Below are 23999 nucleotides of genomic sequence, written 5' to 3' on the forward strand. Positions count from 1 at the left end.
GCTTTAAGCTTCTGTAATGTTTGATAATAACATTTTCTTTGAATTATTTACAAGGTAATTTTCTGATTTTATGCTTGCATTAGAAAATTAACTTTCATGTCAAAGAGAAATCTATAAAGCTTTGAAATCTGAAATATAAACAGACAGTGCCAGGAAATACAGTGTCAGCACTAGAAACAGAAGAGATAAATTTTTGCAAATTCTCTGGAATGACCCGACACACTTTGCAGACGATTGAGAACTTGTGAAATATGGTCATGGAATCGTGCAACACCCAAAGAGACTCTCCTGCCTACATTATTCATGAAATACCCATCTGTATTAACTCTGTTTAACAGCTTTCTCTGCCTTGGCAATTCAAATGCCTATCTAGATACTGAAATGTTGTTGAGAGTTTCAGCCTCCACCATCCACTCTGGCAGTACACTCCAAACTCAACTCCTCTCTTAGTAAAAACAAAATCTTCTCCACTCAGCCCCCCAAAAAATTTATTCCCTTTTCTTAAACCTACATCCTTTAGTTACTGACAGCCCTGCTATAGGGGAAAGGTTTACTACTGACCATCTTTTCTTCAGCCCACCTCCCTGAATAATTTTGGACACCTCTCTCAGATCCCACCCACACTCCAGCCTTTTCTGCTCCAAGTAAACAAACTCATCTTCTTTTGACGGAAATGCTCCATCCCAGGCAGCATCTTGGTGAACATACTCTGAAGGCACTCATGTCCTTTCTATATTGTGGTGACCAAAGCTGTATATTCTAGATGTGGTCTCACTAATATTTTATAAACTGCACCACAACCTCCCTCCTCATTAGATTTGTTTTTATTCTATGTTCTGACTTATGAGCATCAGCTTTCATTACCACCATATTCAATTGTGCTGCCAACTTGTAGAAACATCATGTGGAAATCGTACAGGAAAACTACACAGAACTGTTAGGGCATATTCTGGAGTTATGGTATATAGCAAATATCAATTTCATCAGCAAGCAGTCTTCAGACCTGAACGTGGATTGTAGATTGAATTTTAAATGGCGCTCGGAACAATGGTCTTCCTGGACTGCAGATTGGGGTTGATTGCAAACCAGGAAACACCCATTCTCCTGAGAAGTCTGCATGTACATGAATGCAGCCAGAGAGGTAACAGTGATTGTGTGTGTGTGTGTGTGTGTGTGTGAGAGAGAGAGAGAGAGAGAGAGAGAGAGTGGGGGAGGGGGGAGAAAGGGGGTGAGAGAGGGGGATAGAAAGAGAGATAGATAAAGAGAAATAGAGTCAGAGTTAGAGAGAGAGATAGAGAGAGGTAGAGGGAGAGAGGGAGAGAGGGAGAGAGGGAGAGAGGGAGAGAGGGAGAGAGGGAGAGAGGGAGAGAGGGAGAGAGGGAGAGAGGGAGAGAGGGAGAGAGGGAGAGAGGGAGAGAGAGAGAGAGAGAGAGAGAGAGAGAGAGAGAGAGAGAGAGAGAGAGAGAGAGAGAGAGAGAGAGAGAGAGAGAGAGAGAGAGAGAGAATGAGAATATGAATGAATGTATCCAGGTGTTTGAAACTAAAAGGAAGCAGTATGAAAGCATTGTAACTATAGAAATTGTCCTGTTGTGACCTTTGTTCTGTAACATATAAACTGTGATGTAATATTAAATCAGGAGGTCTCGTCTACCAATAGTGTCTCCAGTGTGATGCCTGCTTGTTGTCTGGAATAAACACTTTGATATCCACCAGCTTTATTGTCTCTGTGGTATCTTCATTCACAACCAGAACAGGAACAAGTTTTTTTAATGGTCAGTTTGCTTGGTCACCATCTTCCAATTAAACAGTGTGGGGTGGGTGCAGTGGTGAGGAGAACTTCACAGTTAAACGGAAAGGATGTAAGAAAACAGTGTAGAGTTGTAAAATGGAGGGCAGCAGCAAGACGGCGATCAGAAGAGAGAGAACATCCAAATGTTAAGAGTGCCCCTTCAACTAGATTCAAATAAGAAGGACTATTAGTAAAAAGCTCTGTGACTGAATTTAGACAGCAAGGCAAATTGTTGGCACTAATAGAAATAACAACAAATGATTTTATAACCAATTCAAAGCAAGCAACAATGACATTTAATGTTAACATTTCAGAGGAGAGGCAGACATGGAGATGGTTAGCTGTGATAATAAATAATGAGATCTCCAGTGAGAAATGATCTTGGCTCAAAATATCAAAGTACTTCATCTGTTTTGGTGAAGATTAAAAATAGTAATGGAAAGAAATCACTGCAGGAGTAGTCTAAAGGCCTTCCAACAGTAGCTATATTGTAGGATTGAATATAAGTGAAGAAATAATACAACTGGAAGGAACTAAAGTGATCGTGAGTTTCTTTAACCTTCAAATAGATCAGACAAAACAAAGTGACAAAGTTAATCTTCACAATGGATTCATGATTTCATTAGGAACTGTTTCTAAGAATTGTAGAAATAGCAGGAAACAGGCTGTTTCAGATTTGGGTATGTTAATAAGAGGTTAATTAATAATACAGAACCCCCCAGGAACAATGATCATAATATCATAGAGTTTGATTTTCAGTTTGAGAGTGAGAAACATGGGGCCAAAACTTATGACTTAGCTTAAGGAGAGGCAGGAAGAGTTAAAGGGAGGGTTGGAAAAAACACACAGGGAAAATAGATCATAACATAAGTTGCTCAGTGAGGTGTACTGTAATTAAGGAGTTGCTTCAGTATTTTCAACAATGATATATTCCTTTGAGGTAAAAAGATATGAAGGATGATCCAATCATGCCTAGACCGGGAAGCCCAGGAAGGCCTATGATGTTAAAACTCATAGAGTTGCCATCCATGCAAACCTTTCTGCCCATCAATACTAATCCATTTGCCCACATTAGGGCAGTATCTCTCTATGCCTTGCATACTTAAGTGTCTGTCTCAATATCTTTTAAACATGGTAATCTGATTCCAGCATTTCCTTTGGCAGCATGTTCCAAATATCGCTGATTATTTAAAAAAAACATCTCTCAGATGCCCCTTAAAACTATTTCTCACATAAAATTATGCCATCTATTTACAGTAGATTCAGGCTAATTGGGCCAACTGTTAATTGGGGCAGCCACTTATTTGGAACAACTCTTAAAGAACAAAAACTAATTGAGAAAATAGCCAGGATTCTCTTCGTTTATTTGGAACACTATGTCACATAATCGGGGCAGGGGACTGTTTTCTAACATTTTCTAACCTACATCACTTGAGTGGCTGTTAGATATAACACTGTTTTTAAATAGCATCAGTTGTGCACATTTGTGTTGAAAAAGCAGTGAGTTTTGTTACTGATAGTTGGTGAAAAATAAGCAGTAAGACTATTCAGAATTGTTTTCCTCACTGTGGTTTCAAGCATTCAGGCTTGGAAATCCCAGAACTGGCCTGGAGTGAAAATAAAATGATTTCACTTCTTCAGCAAGTTAGGGACTATGAAGAATTTGAAGGTATCGGCAATCATCTGAATGTTACAATGAAGATTTGGAGGACGCAATCATCAACAGCATAGTATGATGGCAGTCCATTATCTGCACTGGGTGTCTCTGCTGATTTTGTTCAAAAGAACGTGATGCTCCGTTGGTAAGTATTAAGAGCAAATACAGTTTTATAGCATTGAGGTAGTATTGGTAGCGTTCTACTTTGCTGTGTATTTCACTTTAATACATAATTTGTTACTCAGTTTGTGCTTTTATATGTTTTTAAATATTTTCATGAAACTGCGGCTAATTGGGTCAAAATGTACTAGTCCCAATGGGTCCCAATTAACTGGAATTCACTGTAATTACCAAAGGAGAAAGATATTGATTATTGATCTTATCTGTGCCGCTCATATTATTATTTTCTTCTATAAGATCATCCCTCAGCCTCCTTCACTAGAGGGAAAACAAGCCCGGCCTATCCCATCCCTCCCTATAACTAAACAAACTGCAGTGCGGATAAAGACATGATTCAACAACCAACCCCATAACTCAGAATTTACATAATCTGGCATTTAGTGAATGTGACAACACTTTCATGGAACTTGTCTCTGAAAAATCAAACTTCCCCATATCCCAAATACAGCACTGAGTAATGAGATAAGTGCAAAGAAATAGCTTGATATCGATTTCAATATGATCATATACCACTAATTCATTCACGGTATCAAGCTGCTGTTTGCTGGGTCAACAACATTAACTGGCCTAAACCAAGTGGCTTGTTGCTTAGGCTCCAGGTTCACACATAGGCCAGACAAAATAAGAACACCTAATTTTCTTGCAAAATGTAAAGTGCTGGAAAAACTCAATGGGTCAAGTAGGATCTGTGGAGGCAAAGGGATCGTTTCGGTTTCAGATCCTGCATTGGGACTGAAACTGGACAGGGACAATAACCAGTATAAAGAAATGAGAGGGGGTAGCAAGACAGAGGCTAGTATAGATGACATATTAAGTACAAATGACCTGCATATGGAGACAGTTGGGAGAAGGAGAGGGGAGTGTGCTGAGAAAGAAGCTGGTAGGGCAGTGAAAACACACATGGGAGAGAAAAAATTAGGTAGATGGAATAGGTGGGTGAGTGGAGACAGAGGTTAGATCTTGCTTCGTAGTTGATAGCTGGAACCAGATACGAGAGGGATGATGGCCTGATGGAACCAAGTGGAGGTGGAGAAGGTATAGTAAAAGTGGACCAAGTGAGAAGGTAGCCAAGTGGACAGGTATGTGATTCTGTGATTCTGGATTGTACCAGGTGAGGGAAGGTCTTGCAAATAAGGAGGGGAGGAATGGAAAAGGTGAACAAAGGGAGAGAGAATTTGATCTCCTTCCCTGAAGAACAAAGGGATCCGCATAGATTTTTATGCTGTCACCATAGCAGATCATTTTAATTCTAGCTTTTAATTAAAGTTTAATTATCCTGGAATTCAAATGTCCAGTACTTTATCACCTATGATACCCACGTCCTTCATCCCTCTATTTTTGCTAAAAAGCTATCAATTTTTGATCGGAATATAATTATTGACTGAGCAATCGCATGATCCCTGAGGGAGAAAATTCCAAGTGCTAGGAAAGAATTTCTCCATATTTTGGTGGTAAGTGGTGTACTTCCCCTCCCCCGTAGACTTTACAATCATGACCAGATTCTCCAGCCTTAAGAAGTGGCCTCTCAGTCTATATCCTGTTAGCCCCTTTCAGCCTTGTACATTTCCTCAGAATCACACCCATAGAACCATTGAACATTACAGCACAGTACAGGTCCTTCAGCCCTCCATGTTGTGCCGACCCATATAATCCTTCAAAAAAAGTACTAAACCCACACTACCCCATAACCCTCTAATAACCCTTTCTATTAAATTCCACTGAGCATAGAACAATCTAAATCAGCTTCAAAGAATAACTCATCATCCCAAGAGTGAACACAATACATCACCTCCAAGGTAAATTGTGAGAATGGAGATCAGACCTGATCAAAGTGCTGTATAATTACAACATTGTTCCCTTATAATGGTAGTCTAACACTGTGGAATGATTAACAAACTTACCCTTTGCTTTCATAACTACTTGCTTCACCTGACTGTTTGTTATTATATATTTTCTCTCCAATTCAATCATTTTATAGTAGCACTGTAGGTTGCTTTTAAAATTAAAGAATTCATTAACCCATCAGACATTGTTTGTCTATTTCTATTAAAAGAAAAGTAAAGGCAATGTTCTGATTCCATTCTATTGCGCAGTTTACCTTCCAGAGCAAAACAGCAAGCAGCAGGAAGATGAGTATTCCAACAAACAGACTAATAGCGATGATCCATCCCACGACATAACCACGAGGTTCCAGATTATGCAATGCTTCAAACACCACCTAATCAAAAAGAAATCTTCAAGTTAAACGAGCAGGTTCGCAGTATATTAACAATGGAATCACATGCACATCTCTCTTGCAATCTAATGTACCTTTTAGGAGCCATGTATTTGTTCTCTAACTCCTTTGTATTCGGTGTTATGTGTTTATTATGGTAACTAGTCACATTAGTGGGGGCATGGTAAAAGCAAGGGGAATAAGTTAAGTATTCTTGCTTATCTTGTGTGGCACTTTCTGGGTTGCGACAGGCGGAGGTCAGATCTTTGCTGATCACTTAATATCAATGAATCATGCTTAGCTTACATTTGGATGTGCCTAAGTTCATCGCTTCATGATTGTATGTTTGCTAGTTGCTAACAAAGCAGTGAATAAAGGACTTGACTTTTTGGAAAAATCATTTCACTGGAGCTGAGGGTGCACTGTGCAAATTTAACAACCCTATGGCGGTTCCAGGCTAGTGGCAACTGTTCTGCCTTGATTTTGGATTCATTTTGCGGCCAGATTTTATCAGCAAAGATTTGTCCAGCAGTCTCACAGTGGTTAATAATTTACATAATTTATCTTTATTTAATGTTCTCATTGTCATAATAATAATGGAAGAGTGACTCTCTAGGACCATTATGGTTTTGTCTAGCTTTAAACTTGCTCTCTAATTTACTGAATCAGATGAAAATAGAGCATCAAGTTAGAGACAACCAGACAAATTATACCCTGACACACAACCTATAGGTGGATGATTTGAAATTATATGTTTCTTCATCAGTAAAGCAATTAGTACAACTATTCTCTAAAGATATAAACATGAACTTTGGACTGGATAAGTGCAGAACATAAAGCATAAAGAAAGCTGCAGTAGAGCTAGTAGAATACAAAACAGAGCAGCAGGATACAATACAACTGATGAATGAATATGAATCATACAAGTATCTGGGATTTCAACAAGCAAAGAAAATAGATCATAGTGTGATAAAGGGAAAAGTTTCAACAGAATTTATTTCAAAGCTTAAGAATATTGCCAGAGCTCAATAGTAAAAATATAACAAAGGCAATAAACACTTCTGCTCTACCCATATTATATATTCTATTTGCATAATATTTTGGTTAGAAACAGAAAGAAAATTATAAACCAAAATGCAAGTTTTAGCAATCAGTATGTACACTCAAACACACTTAAATTAACCCCACCTAGGAAAAGGAATAACAGACATAAAGAGTTTACACAACAGTCAGATAAAACTTCTATAGAAATATTTTCATCAAACAAAATACGATCCAGCACTCCACACGAGCATTTGTTATCCTGATAAGAAGTACACACTACTGAAATGGAATGAAAGAACAACTTGGAAAAATGAAGAAATGATCACTACTGAAAAGAAGTGATGAATGAATGGAAGAGAATGACCCTCCATGGAAGACATCCCTGAGCAAACTAGATGTTGAACACCTAGCTCAGTGTTGGAAATTTCTTCCCAGTAACAGAAAGGTTCCTAGTGGCAATACAGGACCAGGTGGTTAATACAAAAAATTATCAAAAATACAAAATAAAAAACCAACAAATTCAAGATGATAAATGCAGAAAATGCCATGAGAATCCAGAAACAATCCAACACACTACAGGATCCTGCAGCAGTTTAACTTAATCTGATTACCTGCACAGGCACAATCAAGTGGCAAATATCATTCACCAAAATCTTGCTTTAAAATACAAACTCATAAAAGACACCATTCCTTATGATAAATACAAGCGTGATCCAGTTTTACAGTCAGAATCCTACAAATCATACTATGACCAATCCATTATTACAGATAGGACAAGGCATAATAACCGTTCAGATATAGCAATACAGGATAAACAAGATATAGCCATTCCATACACAGATAACATACAGAAATCAATGTGAAAAACACCACAAATATCCATAATTAAAAGAGGAAATTAAAAAACAATGGAACATGAACAGGGTATACATCGTCCCAGTAGTAATCTCTAGAACTGGTATCATCCCAAGGTCACTACACAATAGCATGAAACAATTAGGTCTTCACAGCAATATTTATGCAAATATCCAGAAAACAACAATACTAAATACTCTGAAAGTTCCGAACAGTTGAGAAATGAATGCGTTTGGCTATGCTTGTATCTCATGTTTTACCAGTTTAAGCTGAGAAAAAAAAACAACAAAAACAAAAAATTCCATTGCAAAATAAATGATTACCTGTGTATTAGACTTACACAATATGACGTAGAAATATAAATGACCTAATATCATTATGATCTTCCACTTTATCGTTCACCTGTACTGCACTTTCTCTGCAATTGCTACATATTTGCTCTATATTGTTATTATTTTACCTTGTTCCTCCTCAATGGATTGTGCAATGATATGGTCAGGGTGGTGGGTTGGAGATACGTCTCTACCAAAGGAGGTGTAAGGCCTCCAGGTCTCCTTTGGGCAAGGTGTTGCACCTGCTTAGCTCCCCGATCAGGGTCACATGAAGCCATGGGAGCAGGAGGTGAATGGTCATATGGGCAGCTGGTGCGTATCTCAAGTCCTGGTTACGTGACCACTGACACCAGGCAGACAATCTCTGGAGCATATTGACAATGGCTTGTAAAGACACTGCCAGAAGGCGGCAATGTCAAAACACTTTTGTACAAAAATGATGATGATGAATGATTTGGTCTGTATGAACAATAAGCAAGTCAAACTTTTCACTGTATCTCAATTCATGTGACAATAATAAACCAATTCCAATTCTGCTGCAGTGCCAAACAAAGAAGAAAAAGTCTCACTCTCTTACCTATTACTCGATGAGTCACTATAGACAACAGTCAGTAGTAATCCAGATCTTAAGAGATTATTTAATTGCTTCAAAATTTGTTACATTGTTGCAAATGAAAGAGTGAAACTACAGCCAAGAGCTTGTTTGAAATTATCTTTGAGAAAATGGTAGTGCATTGTCTTTATAAACCCATAAGATTTTGTAGCAAATTAGGCCATTTGGTCCATCGAGTCTGCTCTGACACCTCATCATGGCTTATCCAATCTTCCTCTCAGCCGCAGTCTCTCCATACCCCTTCATGCCCTGACCAATCAAAATCAAGAATCTATCAACCTTTACCTTAAATATTGGCCTCCACAGCTGCCTGTGCCTGTGGCAAAGAATTCCACAGATTCACCATTTTCTGGCTAAAGAAGTTCCTCATCTGCATTCGAAAAGGACAGACCGCTAAGGCGGTGTCCTCTGGTGTTAGACTTCCCACCGTAGGATACATCCTCTCCACATCCACTCTATCAAGACCTTCCACCATTCGATTGGTTTCAATGAGGTCAGAATCAAAATGAGAATCAGGTTTATATCACCAGCATGTGTCGTGGAATTTGTTCACTTAGCAGAGCAGTTCAATACATAATATACATGAAAAAAATCAATTACATTATACATATATTGAACAGATTGAAAATCGTGCAAAAACAGAAATAATATATATTAAAAAAGCGAGGTAGCGTTCACGGTTTCAATGTCCATTTAGGAATCAGATGGCAGAACGGAAGAAGCTGTTCCTGAATCACTGAGTGTGTGCCTTCAGGATTCTGTACCTCCTACCTGATGGTAACAGTGAGTAAAGAGCATACCCTGGGTGTCGGGATCCTTAATAATTGATGCTGCCTTTTTGAGACACCACTCCTTGAAGATGTCCTGAGTACTTTGTAAGCTAGAGCCAACTAAATTTGTGACCCTCTGCAGTTTCTTTTGGTCCTGTGCAGTAGCTCCCCTCCCCTGCCCCCATACCAGACAGTGATGCAGCCTGTCAGAATGCTCTTCATGGTACATCTATAGAAGGTTTTGAGTGTTTTTGTTGACATACCAAATCTCTTCAAACACCCAATGAAGATTAGTCATTGTCTTACTTTCTTTATAACTGCATCGATAGGTTGAGACCAGGTTAGGTCCTTAGAGATCTTGACACCCAGGAAGTTGAAACTGCTCATTCTCTCCACTTCTGATCCCTCAATGAGGATTGATATGTGTTCCTTCATCTTACCCTTCCGGAAGTCCACTATTAGTTATTTCATCTTACTGACATTGAGTGCCAGGTTGTCGCTGCGATGCCACTCCACTAGTTAGTATATCTTGCTCCTGTACACCCTTTCATCTCCATCTGAGAGTCCACCAAGAATGGATGTATCATCAGCAAATTTGTAGATGGTACTTGAGCTATGCCTAGCCACACAGTCATGGGTATAGAGAGAGTAGTAGAGCAGTGGGCTAAGCACGCACCCCTGCAGTGCACAGTTCACCCCTGAGGTGCTGAGTTGACAGTCAGCGAGGAGGAGATATCACCAATCTGCACTGATTGTGGGTCTTCTGGTTATGAAGTTGAGGATCCAATTGCAGAGGGAGGTACAGACACCCAGGTTCTGTAACTTATCAATCAGGATTGTGGAAATGTTGGTGTTAAATGCTGAGCTATAGTTGATGAACAGCATCCTGACATAGGCGTTTGTATTCTCCAGTTGGTCTAAGGCCATGTGAAGAGTCATTGAGATTGTATCTGCCGTTGTCCTATTGTGGCGATAGGCAAACTGCAATGGGTCCAGGTCCTTGCTGAGGCAGGAGTTCAGTCTAGTCATGACCAACCTCTCAAAGTATTTCATCACTGTAGATGTGAGTGTTACTTCATGCTACTGGGTGATAGTCATTAAGGCAGCTCACATTATTCTTCTTAGGCACTGGTTTAACTGTTGCCTTTTTGAAGCAAGTGGAAATTTCTGCCCGTAGCAGTGAGAGGTTGAAAATGTCCTTGAATACTCCCGCTAGTTGGTTGGCACAGGTTTTCACAGCCTTACCAGGTACACTGTCAGGGTCTTCCACCTTGAGAGGGTTCACCCGCTTTAAAGACAGCCTAATGTTGGCCTCTGAGACAGAGGTCATCCCTCACACTTGTGAACTGCAGTGAATACAGGCCCAGAGCCATCATACGCTCTTCATATGACATGCCATTCAAATCTGGAATCCCTTTTGGGATCCTCCTTTGAACCCTCTCTAATTTCAACACATAGTCCTGTTGAAATAAATGCTGACATTGCATTTACCTTGCTCACCACAGATTCAACCTGCAAATTAACTTTTAGGGAATCCTGCACAAGGACTCCCAAGTCCCTTTGTACCTCAGTTTTTAGTATTTTCTCTCCATTCTGAAAATAGTCAACCCTTTCTACTGAAGTGCATGACCATACGCTTCCCAACACTGTATTCCACCTGCCATTTCTTTGTCCATTCTCCTAACCTAAGTCCTTCTGTAGCCTCTCTGCTTCCTCAAAACTATCTGCCCCTCCACCTATCTTGATTTCATCTGCAAAGTTTATAACAAATCCATCAATTCCATCATCTAAATAATTAACATATGTAACATAAAAAGAATCGGTCCCAACACAGACCCCCATGAAACACCATTAATCACTGGCAGCCAGCCAGAAAAGGCTCCCTTGTTCCCACTCTTTGCCTCCTGTCAGTCAATCACTACTTTATCCATGCTAGATCTTTCCTGTAATACCATAGGCTCGTAGTTTGCTAAGCAGCCTCATGTGTGGCACCTTGTCAAAGGCCTTCTGAAAATCTAAGTACACAACATCAATCAATTTTTCTTTGTCTATCCTGCTTGTTATTCCTTCAAAGGTTTCCAGTAGATTTGTCAGGCAAGATTTTCCCTTGAGAAAACCAAACCGATTACAGCCTGCTTTATCATGTGCCCCTAACTACCCTGAGACCTCATCCTTAATAATCAACTCAAACATCTTCCCAACCATTGAGGTCAGACTAACTGGCCTATAGTTTCCTTTCTTCTGCCTTTCTTCCTTCTTGAGGAGTGGAGTGACATTTGCAATTTTCCAGAATCTAGTGATTCTTGAAAGATCATCAATAATGGCTCCAGAATCTCGTCATCCACCTCTTTCAAAACTCTGGGGTGTACACCATCTAGTCCAGATGACTTCTCTACCTTCAGAACTTTCTGTTTCCCAAACATCTTCTCCCTAGTAATGGTACCTTCACACACTTCATGACACCTGGCACCTGGGCCTTCCACAGTATTGCTAGTGTCTTTCACAGTGAAGACTGGCACAAAATACTTATTCAGTTCATCTGCCATTTCCCTGTCCCACCCGCCCGCCCCATTACTGCCTCTTCAGCATCACTTTTGAGTGGTCCAATATCCACTCTAGCTTACTTTCGTATTCCATCTTTACCTTTTTAATGACATTTTTAGTTGCCTTCTATTGGTTTTTAAAAGCTTCATAATCCTCTAACTTCCCACTAATTTTGCTCTATTAAATGCCCTCCCTTTGGTATTTATGTTGGTTTTGACTTCTCTTGACAGCCACAGATGTTCTTTGGACAACACCCAATCCAGAACAGCTGATCCCCTAGTGGGTCCAAACACAAGCTACTCTAAAAAGCAATCTTGCATTTAGAATACTTCTTCATCTTTGGGATGTATACATCCTGCGCCTTCTGAATTGCTTCCAGAAATTCCAGCCATCGCTGCTTTGCTGTCATCCCTGCCAGTGTTCATTTCCTATCAATTCTGGCCAACTCCTCTCTCATGCCTCTGTAATTCCCCTTACCCCACTGTAATACTAACACATCTGACTTTAGTTTCTGCTTCTCAAATTTCAGGGTGATTCGATCATATAATGATTACTTTCCCTAAGTGTACTTTTACCTTAAGCTCTCTAATAATTTCCTGTTCTTTGGACGACACCCAATCCAGAACAGCTGATCCCCTAGTGGGTCCAACCACGAGCTACTCTAAAAAGCAATCTCATAGGCACTCTAGAAATTCATCCTCCCCCACCCCCGTTTGGGAATTTATGAAATATTATAGATGTTATGAAGCTAGTCATTATTTTTGTTTGACTTGAAAGGTAGTTGAAAACATCACAGAACAGTACAGCACAATATAGGCCCTTCAGCCCATGATGTATTTCCAACCTCTTAACCTACTCTAAATTCAAGATAACCCTCAGCTCCTACATAGCCAACCAATTTCTATTATCCATGTGCCTATCTAAGAATTTCTTCCTCTACCATCACCCCAACCGACCTTCATAAGACAAGCCCTCTAATTCAGGCAATATCCTGATAAATCTCCACTGCATCTTCTCTAAAGCTTCCATATCCTTCCTATAACAAGGTGACTAGAACTGAGCACAATATTTCAAGTGTGGCCTGACCAGGGCTTTATAGAGTTGCAACATTACCTCTCAACCCTTGAACTTAATCCACTGATTAATGATGCCAAATACACCATGCGTTTTCTTAACAACTCTTTCAACTTGCATGACAACTTTGAGGGATCTATAACATAGACCCCCCAAGATTCCTCTGTTTCTCCACTCTGCAAGAATCCTGCCATCAATATTGTGTTTTGTCTTCTAATTCGACCTTCCAAAATGAATCACTTCACACTTCACTGGGTTGTACCAGTCTGCCAGCTCTCAGCCCAGCTCTGCATCCTGTCAATATCCCGATGCAATCTACAAGAATCCACCAAACTATCCATAACTCCACCAACCTTTGTGTTATCTGCAAATTTACCAGACCACTGTTCCACTTCTTTATCCAATTCATTTACAAAATTCACAAAGAGCAGGGTCCCAGAATAGATCTCTGCAAAACACCACTAGTCAGTAAACTCCAGCAGAGTACTCTCTGTCTACTACCATCGTCTACCTCCTATGGGCAAGCCAATTCGGTTCTCAGATATCCCAGCTTCCCTGGATCTCATGCCTGCTGACTCTCCGATTGAGCTTACCATGGGAAACCATCTTACTAAAACCACGTACACCATATCCACTACTCTACCTTCATCAATGTGCTTCATCACATCCTTAAAGAATCCACTCAGGCTCATGAGGCAGGCCTTGTCCTTCATAAAGCCATGCTGACTATGCTTCTCCAAATATTCTGAAATCCTGTCTCTAAGAATCCTCTCTAACGATTTGTTCTCCACTGAAGTAAGTCTCACTGGTGTAAATAGGTCAAGTAGATCCTCAGTGAGGACCACCACCTTATTGTGGTTTGGAGGTTTGCATGTTTCGGTGACCTGGGGTGTTACATTGGCTGCAACCAGGGCTTTATGCTTTATGTTATGGAAACAGCAATGAAGAACCCTCCTACATCTCAGTGCGAGGGTTATCATATTCGGAACATTTGATGGCTCTGGATCTGTACTCACTGGAATTCAGAAGATGAGGGGTGATCTGGGAAGCCGCCTGGTCGAGGCAAGTGCCTGGTGTGAAAAGTGCCAGTCATTGGCTGGGGAGTCTTCGGTGAGGAGGCTGAGGGAGGAGACTACGCCAGGCACAATTGGAGAGGGTGAAGACATGACCACTAAGCTGATTCAGCGTGCTATGTGCATGATGTGGGAGGGCAGGGACACTAGTGGTGCCCCTGGCTGCTACAGGATCTGAATGCGTGTCCAGATTCAGCTTCTGAAGGAGCATGTTGCTGCATGTTGCTGTCAGGTTTATCTGCGAAAATGAGGGTTTTCTGGACAGGACCTACAGTGAGGTCATTACACCAAGGATACCGGAAGAGAGAAAGGGGGCAATGATGAGGAAGGAAAGGATGCTTGAAGTACAGGAGACCCCAGGGGATGTACCTCTTGTAAACAGGTTTACCCTCTTGGAAGCTGTCAGGACAGAAGATACTGCCAGTCTGAGAGGCGGACAGGTCTGTGAGCCGAAAATTGGTGCAGAAGCAGAGACGAGGAGTCAGACATAAGGAAGAGCCATGGTAGTAGGGGACTCCACAGTAAGAGGTATGGAAAGGGGTTTCTGCGGCAACAGGCAAGATTTAAGGATGGTATGTTGCCTGCCTGGTGCTAGGATCCAGGACATCACAGAACAATTGCAGGGAATCCTCAAGGGTGAAGGTGAACAGCAGGAAGTGATAGTGCATGTCAGCACAAATGACATCGGGAAGAAGAGGAAGGACATTCTGCAGCAGGACTTCAGAGAACTCAGAAGAAGGCTGAAAAGCAGGACTTCCAGGGTGGTTATCTCTGGTTTGCTTCCAGTTCCTCGTGCTGGAGAGGGCAGGGACAGGGAGGTAATGGATCTGAATGTGTGGCTGAGGAACTGGTGCAGGAAGCAAGGATTTACATTCTTGGACCACTGGGATCTGTTTTGGGGTAGGGATGAATTGTACAAGAGGGACGGGTTGCACCTTAATAGGCAGGGGACCAGCATTCTGTCAGACAGGTTTGCCACTGCAACACGGATGTGTTTAAACTAAGTAGTGGGGGGGAAGAGGATGAACTGGAAATATAAGGATGGAGTTAAAAGGAAAGTGAAAATAAGAAAAGTTAAAAAGGACAACAGAATCAATGGAGTAGAAAGCTCAAGAAGAGATCATACAGTATGGCCAAGTGAAATAGGAATTGATATGAAAGTAGAGGGGAGTAACGAATTAAAAGTATTATATATAAATGCACGAAGTATAAGGAATAATGTAGATGAGCTTGAGGCTCAGTTGGAAATTGGCAAGTACAATGTTGTGGGAATAACACAGACATGGCTTCAAGCGGACAGGGCCTGGGAAATGAATATTCAAGGATATACATCTTATCGAAAGGACAGACTGGCTGAGGGGGTGGGGTGGATCTGTTGGTGAGGAATGATATTCAGTCCCTTGCGAGGGGGGGGGGACATAGAATCAGGGGATGCAGAGTCATTATGGATAGAACTGAGAAATTCTAAGGGTAGAAAGACCCTAATGGAAATTATCTACAGGCCCCCAAACAACAGTCTGGATGTAGGGTGTAAGTTGAATGAAGAGTTAAAATTGGCATGTCGCAAAGGTAATGATACAGTTGTCATGGGGGATTTCAACATGCAGGTAGACTGGGAGAATCAGAATGGTACTGGACCCCAAGAAAGGGAGTTTGTGAAGTGCCTCCAAGATGGATTCTTAGAACAGCTTGTACTGGAGCCTACCAGGGAGAAGGCAATTCTAGATTTAGTGTTGTGCAATGAACCGGATTTGATCAGGGACCTCGAGGTAAAGGAACCATTAGGAGGCAGTGACCATAATATGATATGTTTTAACCTACAATTTGAGAAGGAGAAGGGAAAATCGGATGTGTCAGTATTACAGTTGAACAAAGGGAACTATGGAGCTATGAGGGAGGAGCTGGCCAAAGTTCAATGGAACAATACCCTAGCAGGGAAGACAGTGGAACAACAATGGCAAGTATTTCTGGGAATAATGCAGAAGGTGCAGGATCGCTTCATTCCAAAGAGGAAGAAAGATCCTAAGGGGAGTAAGGGGCGGCCGTGGCTGACGAGGGAAGTAAAGGACAGTATAAAAATAAAAGAGAAGTATAACATAGTAAAGATGAGCGGGAAACCGAAGGACTGGGAAGCTTTTAAAGAGCAACAGAAGATAACAAAAAAGGCAATACGCCAAGAAAAAATGAGGTACGAAGGTAAACTAGCCAAGAATATAAAGGATAGTAAAAGCTTCTTTAGGTATGTGAATAGCAAAAAAATAGTTAAGACCAAAATTGGGCCATTGAAAACAGAAACGGGTGAATTTATTATGGGGAACAAGGAAATGGCAGACGAGTTGAACAGGTACTTTGGATCTGTCTTCAGTCCGAGTCAGCATGGATTTATGAAGGGAAAATCATGCTTGACTAATCTTCTGGAGTTTTTTGAGGATGTAACTATGAAAATGGACAAGGGAGAGCCAGTGGATGTAGTGTACCTGGACTTCCAGAAAGCTTTTGATAAAGTCCCACATAGGAGATTAGTGGACAAAATTAGGGCACATGGTATTGGGGGCAGATTACTGACATGGACTGAAAATTGGCTGGCTGACAGGAAACAAAGAGTAGCGATTAACAGGTCCCTTTCGGAATGGCAGGCTGTGACTAGTGGGGTACCGCAAGGTTTGGTGCTGGGTCTGCAGCTGTTTACAATATACATTAATGATTTAGATGAAGGGATTAAAAGTAACATTAGCAAATTTGCCGATGACACAAAGCTGGGTGGCAGTGTAAAATGTCAGGAGGATGTTATGAGAATGTAGGGTGACTTGGACAGGTTGGGTGAGTGGGCAAATGTATGGCAGATGCAGTTTAATGTGGATAAATGTGAGGTTATCCACATTGGTGGCAAGAACAGGAAGGCAGATTACTATCTAAATGGAGTCAAGTTAGGAAAAGGGGAAATACAACGAGATCTATGTGTTCTTGTACATCAGTCAATGAAAGCAAGCATGCAGGTACAGTAGGCAGTGAAGAAAGCTAATGGCATGCTGGCCTTTATAACAAGAGGAATTGAGTATAGGAGTAAAGAGGTCCTTCTGCAGTTGTACAGGGCCCTGGTGAGATCCCACCTGGAGTACTGTGTGCAGTTTTGGTCTCCAAATTTGAGGAAGGACATTCTTGCTATTGAGGGAGTGTAGCGTAGGTTCACAAGGTTAATTCTCGGAATGGTGGGACTGTCATATGTTGAAAGATTGGAGCGACTGGGGTTGTATACACTGGAATTTAGAAGGATGAGAGGGGATCTGATTGAAACATATAAGATTATTAAGGGATTGGACACACTGGAGGCAGGAAGCATGTTCCCGCTGATGGGTGAGTCCAGAACTAGAGGCCACAGTTTAAGAATAAGGGGTAGGCCATTTAGAACAGAGATGCGGAAAAACTTTTTCACCCAGAGAGTGGTGGATATGTGGAATGCTCTGCCCCAGAAGGCAGTGGAGGCCAAGTCTCTGGATGTATTCAAGAAATAGTTAGATAGAGCTCTTATAGATAGCGGGGTCAAGGGATATGGGGAGAGGGCAGGAATGGAGTACTGATTGTGTATGATCAGCCATGATCACAGTGAATGGCAGTGTGGCTAGAAGGGCCAAATGGCCCACTCTTGCACCTACTGTCTATTGTTTATTATCTCATTGAAACCTTTTGAATGTTTAAAGGCCTAAACAAAGTAGATGTGGAAAGGATGTTTCCCATGGTGGGAGAGTCTAGGACAAGAAGGCACAGCCTCAGGATAGAGGGGTGTCCTTTCAAAACAGCGATGTGGAGAAATTTCTTTTGCCATGGGTGGTGAATTTGTGGAATTTGTTGCCACATGCAACTGTGGAGGCCAGGTCATTGGGTGTATTTAAGGCAGAGATTGATAGGTTCTTGATTGGACATGGCATCAAAGGTTATGGGGAGAAGGCCAGGAACCGGGATTGAGGAGGAGGAAAAAAAAAGGATCAGCCGTGATTGAATGGCGGAGCAGACTCAATGGGCCAGATGACCTAATTCGGTTCCTATGTCTTATGGTCTTATTCCTGAGATTCCACCCAGAACTTGCATGACCAACAGTGGTGAAAACCCAGAGGAACATACTGACATGATGAAGGAAGCCCTGAAATCCACCAGAGATGGAGGACCTTCATTGCTGCCCTAATCACCAACAATGTAATGAGCAATAGAGAGTGACCAAGCAGATCTTTCTCTGTAGCATTTCTTAGGGAGGAATATACTTTGGGGCTCTACCGGCTTGGGCAGTAGTGTATTGGTATATCACTGTATGGTGACAAACTTGCATACCATTTATAACAGCAAATCATTGCACAGAACAATAAGCTAGAATAAGGTAAAACCTTAACAATTCAGAACAAAGGAAATGTACATACAATGAAGTCTTCCACATAGACCATTTCCGTCTGCGCGTGTGTGTATGTGTGTGTCTGGGGTGAACAAGTTGATGCTTGAGCATGCTGGGATACGAGAATACCCTTACGGCTAGAGATTAGGATGGGAATCACTGCAGTGCAGCAATGGATTGTTATATTTGAAGCTTAGTGAAACAACAATGCAATTTCCTCAATCAGGTTTGTACATTGTGAATTCTGGTACATGTTGTGCACGCCTTACCCGAAATGCTTTGGACAGAAATATTTTGGGTTTCTGATTTTGGAATACATAATCTGAAGCTTGGGGATGGGATCCAAGTCTAATCACAAAATCCATTTTCATTACATATCCAGCTTATACATACAGGTAGTTTTATATAATATTTTTAATAATTTTGTGCATGAAACAATAATGTGGCCTCATTGCGGCAGTAGAGGAGGCCACAGAATGACATGTTGGAATGGGAATGGGAAGTAAAATTGAAATGGGATATCCAGCTTTTTCTGCCATTTTCACACTTCACCTGAGAATCTGTTGGAGTCTTCTACTGTACTTGATGCTCCCAGTGAAGCCTCCTGCATATCGATGAGACCCATTGTAGATTGGGAGACTGCTTCGCCAAACACCTATGAAGAAGGTCCATGAGAAAAAGCGGGATCTCCTGGTGGCCACCCATTTTTATTCTACTTTTCATTCCCATTGTGACATGTCAGTCCATGGTCTCCTCTATTGCATCTCCATTCTTCCAGCATTTTGTGTGTATTACTTTGCTTTCCAGCATCTGCAGATATTTTTTTTTTAGTTTGTGCGTCTTTGTCTTTCTTACACTTGTTAATCACACATATGTTTCGATGCAGTCGTTCAGCATGTCAAATTTTCATCAGTGACAATCTTGGCAAGTTCATCAATGAATTTCCCTGCTCTTCATGATTAGTAGATGCTTTATCACCACAGAACTTTCAAAACTTAATTCCTTGGCTTTCCTTATATTTCTGCAAAAAGCCTGCTGAATATTCACAATTACTTTTAATTTTCAGTTTGTCATGATAGATCATTGCTAGTTTCATGATCAGCATACCATTAAGCAGCATACGCTCACTCCAACTCTGATGAATGCACTCTTTTAATACACGATCAACATCTTCGTTTTTCATTTTATGTAGTGTTCTTCTATTTTTCATTTCATTACGTATGTGAAGTTACGTCTCAGAATTGTCTATGATGTGCAGAGGCCTGTACATCGCCTGGGAACCTTCTCAGTGCCTTGTGGAAATTTCTATTTGTGTCACGTCAGCGCTCAAAAAAATGTTGTATTTCAGAGGTTTACAGATATTGGAATTTTGGATAAGGGGTACTCAACCTGTTTATGAACCCAATAGTTTTCTAATGGTTCATGCCTACAAAGAAAAGATGATCCTAATCATGTCAAAGCACACATTGTTGGTCTAGTTTGGGAACAGCAAAAGGAGTAAGTCAGTCTCCAGACTGCTGCTGAAGCAATTTAGTGGCACATCAAATAGTGCAGTCATTTTTCATATGTTGGTTCAGTATCTAATTTAGGGAGACTTCCTAAAACCTTGAAAACCATGACAACTGCACGTCTGTAAAACTGCCCAGATGTGGCCCTTGACAGATTTTTAACACTGTACTAATTCTGGAAACACTAGCCATTTAGTCTCATACCACAGCACTCAATTTTTTTTTTCCCTGTAAGCTGTGGATTCTGTTTCTATCACTAGTTCTGGTAGGATATCACATTTAAATATAAATTTTAACCATTCTAAGGATGCAAACATTGCTGGTGTTTATCATCTGTTTACATGAATACTCCTTTGTGAGCACTCATTTAGACAACTTAGCCAATGACATCAGTGTGCAACAGGAATCACAAAGAGGTGGGTTCTCTTTCCTGAAGGAAATTAATGGTTCTGTACAACACCCAAAATAACATATCCTAATGTCTCCCCTAATCCTATCATCTGGTCACTGACTCATCAACTACTGGAAATATACTCTCGCAATTTAAAATCGCAAATATTTTAATCAGGTTGCCTCTTAGGTCTTCTTCCGATAATGGAGTTTTAATTTACCTAGTCGCCTCTCATGAGCAAATCTTCTCATCTCTAGTTTCAACCTACTGGTTTAATCCTCCAGAAATAAATGGTCAAAAAGTTGATGCAGATTATTGGAGGAATAGTAAATTAATTAATATCTCAGAAAATAACCATACTACTTCCTACATTTGCTTAAATTTTTTTAACAATGTATTTTAATACTCCATTCTGTCTGCTACTTCACCAGCGAATGGGTGTGTTGACAGCCGCTGACCTCTGACTTCTAACTTCCACATAGGGTTTGTGTAGGCTTCCTGCACAAGAAAGGTCACCTATAATTTATCCTGGAGCTCTCAACTTCAGGGATATATTAGGAGTCACATTTATGATCAACAAGTATGGCTCATATGGCAATCTCATTTGAACATAAATTTTTAAACCTCCAGTGCTGAGCATGCTTCTAATAAAGAACGTATGCTGTAGGGTGGTTGGAATAGCTTGCACTTTTCACTTTCCCCTCGAGCATGCTGAACTCAACAATCGCAACGTTCATTATTTAGTGCTTTCAGTGCAATAATACAACATTAAAAGGCATTTCTCAGTGGCTTTGCCAGGTACAGTTCCGAGTCACATGAAAATATATTAGGATGGGTGACTGAAAGCTTATTCAAGGAGCCAGGAGAGAAAGACAGAGAGAGGAATGGCCGAGGAAGGAAATTCTGGAGTTTAGGGATCAGGCATCTGAAATCAATTGCCAATCGGGGATATACAAGAAGTCAGAATTAGAAGGGAGCTGAGATCCTGGTGGGCTCTGGGTTTTGTGGAGTGGCTATGGGGTAAGGAGAGGTAGGGATTGAGGCTACAAAATAATTTGAACACGATAAGCATTTTAAAATCAAGGCATTAGATTAAGAAACATGATTTAAATCCCCTCCAATTAAATGGCAAAAGAATGTATTCATAAAGGGCGACTTGGTTTTGGTCTACCCCATGCCATTCATTTGAAGTAAAGTGTAACCTTGGCTCAGTATATCACTCCATTTGTCAGAACAAGCAGGATCTCCCAGTGGCCACCCATTTTAATCCCACTTCATTCCCATTCCAATATGTCTATCCATGGCCTCCTCCACTGTCAGGATAAGGCCACACTTAGGTTGGAGGAACAATACCTTATTCCATTTGGGTAGTCTCCAAACTCATGGCTTGAACATAGATTTTTCAAACTTCCAGTAATGCCTCTACTGCGCCCCCCCTTCACCATTATCCATTCCTTTGTCTCTTTCTCATGTTATCTCCTTGCCCGCCCGTTGCTTCCCTGCAGTGCTCCTCCCCAAATCCTTTCTTCTTTCATGGCTTCCTGTCTCTTTCACCAAACAACTTCCTAGCTCTTTGCTTTATCCCTCCCCCTCCAAGTTGCACCTATCTCTTGGCGTTTCTCTCTTCCCTCCTCCCACCTTCCAAATCTAATCCTCAGCTTTATTCCTCCAGTCTGCTGAAGGATTTCAGCATAAACATCAACTGTACTTTTTTCCATAGACACTGCCTGGCCTGCTGAGTTCCTCCAGCGTTTTGTGTGTTTTGCTCAGTATATCACACTTGCTTTTGAGTCTGAGGTTTACAGATTAATGCCCTTCTCCAGAGATTGAGTAGATAACAGATTGTTCAGAGAAATGCTGCCTTCCATGTTATGACATTAAATTCTGGTTCTATGCTCTTAAAAAATATAGGAATTAGGCCCCTAGGCTTTTTGGTCCTTCTGTGAGATTATGGCTAATCTAACATTTCACTTCAATTCAGTTTTCTTTCTTAATCCGTATAAATCTGAATTCCCCTGCAATCTAATATTGAAGGTTAGTGGCAGACCAGTGAAGATGAGGACAGTGTTTTCTGGGATCAAAGTTTCATGCAGCCAGTGACCCCTTGAGTATGTAAATTGTGAGATGGAGGTTCGAGGTCTAGTGTTCAGGGTCCCATCATGGGCAAATTCTGAGCTTGAAGCCTGAATATCAGGTCCTCGTGCAACGTCACTGGCAAGTCCTAGGCCAATACTAAAGATCGAAGCCTGAAAGATCAATTGGAGTTTGAAGTTCAAAGCCTGAAGGTTGATTGGAAGTCTAGAATCTAGACCTGAGTAACCAGAGTTCTGAATCTGCGAATCTCCGCAAATAGTCTGAGGAAGTTGAAGGCCCATTGTCTGTGAATCCAAGTTCACCTGAGGCTGGAGGCCAAAGAGGGCAGCCAGTCTGGGGATTAGGGGCTGTGTACGTACATGGGTGGGTGGTGCCTTGCTGTTATTGCTTTGCCATTTGATGTGTTCTGTCTTGTTTTATTGAGCATGGTGGGCATGTTATGTTGGTCCAGGAATGTATGACGATACTTGTGTGCTATCCCCATCATGTCCTTAGGTGTACTGGTTGTCAACACATTTCACTGTATGTTTCAATGTGCATGTGATAAATAAATCAGAATGGCCTAGCCTATGTTTTATATGATAATCTTCCTGCTCTTATATTCTTTACCTCAGTTAATAAAAGGAAATACCCCTTACTGCTTATTTATCACCTTATCTATCTGTTGTACCAGAGGTGCAATGACCATTTCTGCTTGTTCTAAGTTCCAGGAACTGCGATTGAGCTTTTCCACTTAGTTATAGCTTCTAAGACGATCAATTCAGCCTCATAATCAATGTAGAAAATTTTCACCCCACTATGACTGGAACAGGGGTTTCCAACGTTTTTTATGCCATGGACCAATACAATTAAACAAGGGATCCATGGACCCCAGGTTGGGAACCTCTGATCTAAAACAAGTCCTTCTGAAGTTCACCCAATTTTGTTAGACAATCCTAGTGTGACATTGATAGGGTGCAGAACTGGGCTGAGAGGTGGCAGATGGAGTTCAACCCAGATAAGTGTGAAGTGATTCACTTCGGTAGGTCAAATTTGAAGACAGAACGTAACATTAATGGCAAGACTCTTGACAATGTGGAGGATCAGCAAGATCTTGGGGTCCATGTCCCGAGGACACTCAAAGCTACTGCACAGATTGACAGTGTTGTTCAATAGGCTTATGGTGTGTTGGCCTTCGTCAACCATTGGATTGAGTTCAAGAGCTTTGAGGTAACGTTACAGCTATATAAGACCTTAGTTAGACCCCACTTGGAGTACTATGTTCAGTTCTAGTCACCTCACTACAGGAATGATGTGAATACTATAGAGAAAGTATAGAAAGAGGAGATTTACAAGGAAGTTGCCTGGATTGGAGAGCATGCCTTGAGAATAGGTTGAGTGAACCTGGCCTTTTCTCCTTGGACTGATAGAGGTTGAGAGGTGACCTAATAGAGATGTATAAGATGATGAGAGGCATTGATCGTGTGGATAGTCTGAGGT

The 23999-nt window shown here is 41.1% G+C and overlaps 1 protein-coding gene across 1 annotated transcript in view; it reads right to left on the reverse strand.

Annotated features, from left to right (window-relative positions):
• Positions 1–23999, reverse strand: part of itga9 (integrin, alpha 9) — a 410365-nt gene that overhangs the window by 7372 nt on the left and 378994 nt on the right. Inside the window, exon 27 of the mRNA XM_059971083.1 lies at positions 5725–5844. Coding sequence (XP_059827066.1) covers positions 5725–5844 — 120 coding nt within the window. The remainder of the gene's footprint in view (positions 1–5724; positions 5845–23999) is intronic.

Source organism: Hypanus sabinus, chromosome 1 (genome assembly GCF_030144855.1).
Source record: "Hypanus sabinus isolate sHypSab1 chromosome 1, sHypSab1.hap1, whole genome shotgun sequence".
Lineage (NCBI taxonomy): Eukaryota > Metazoa > Chordata > Chondrichthyes > Myliobatiformes > Dasyatidae > Hypanus > Hypanus sabinus.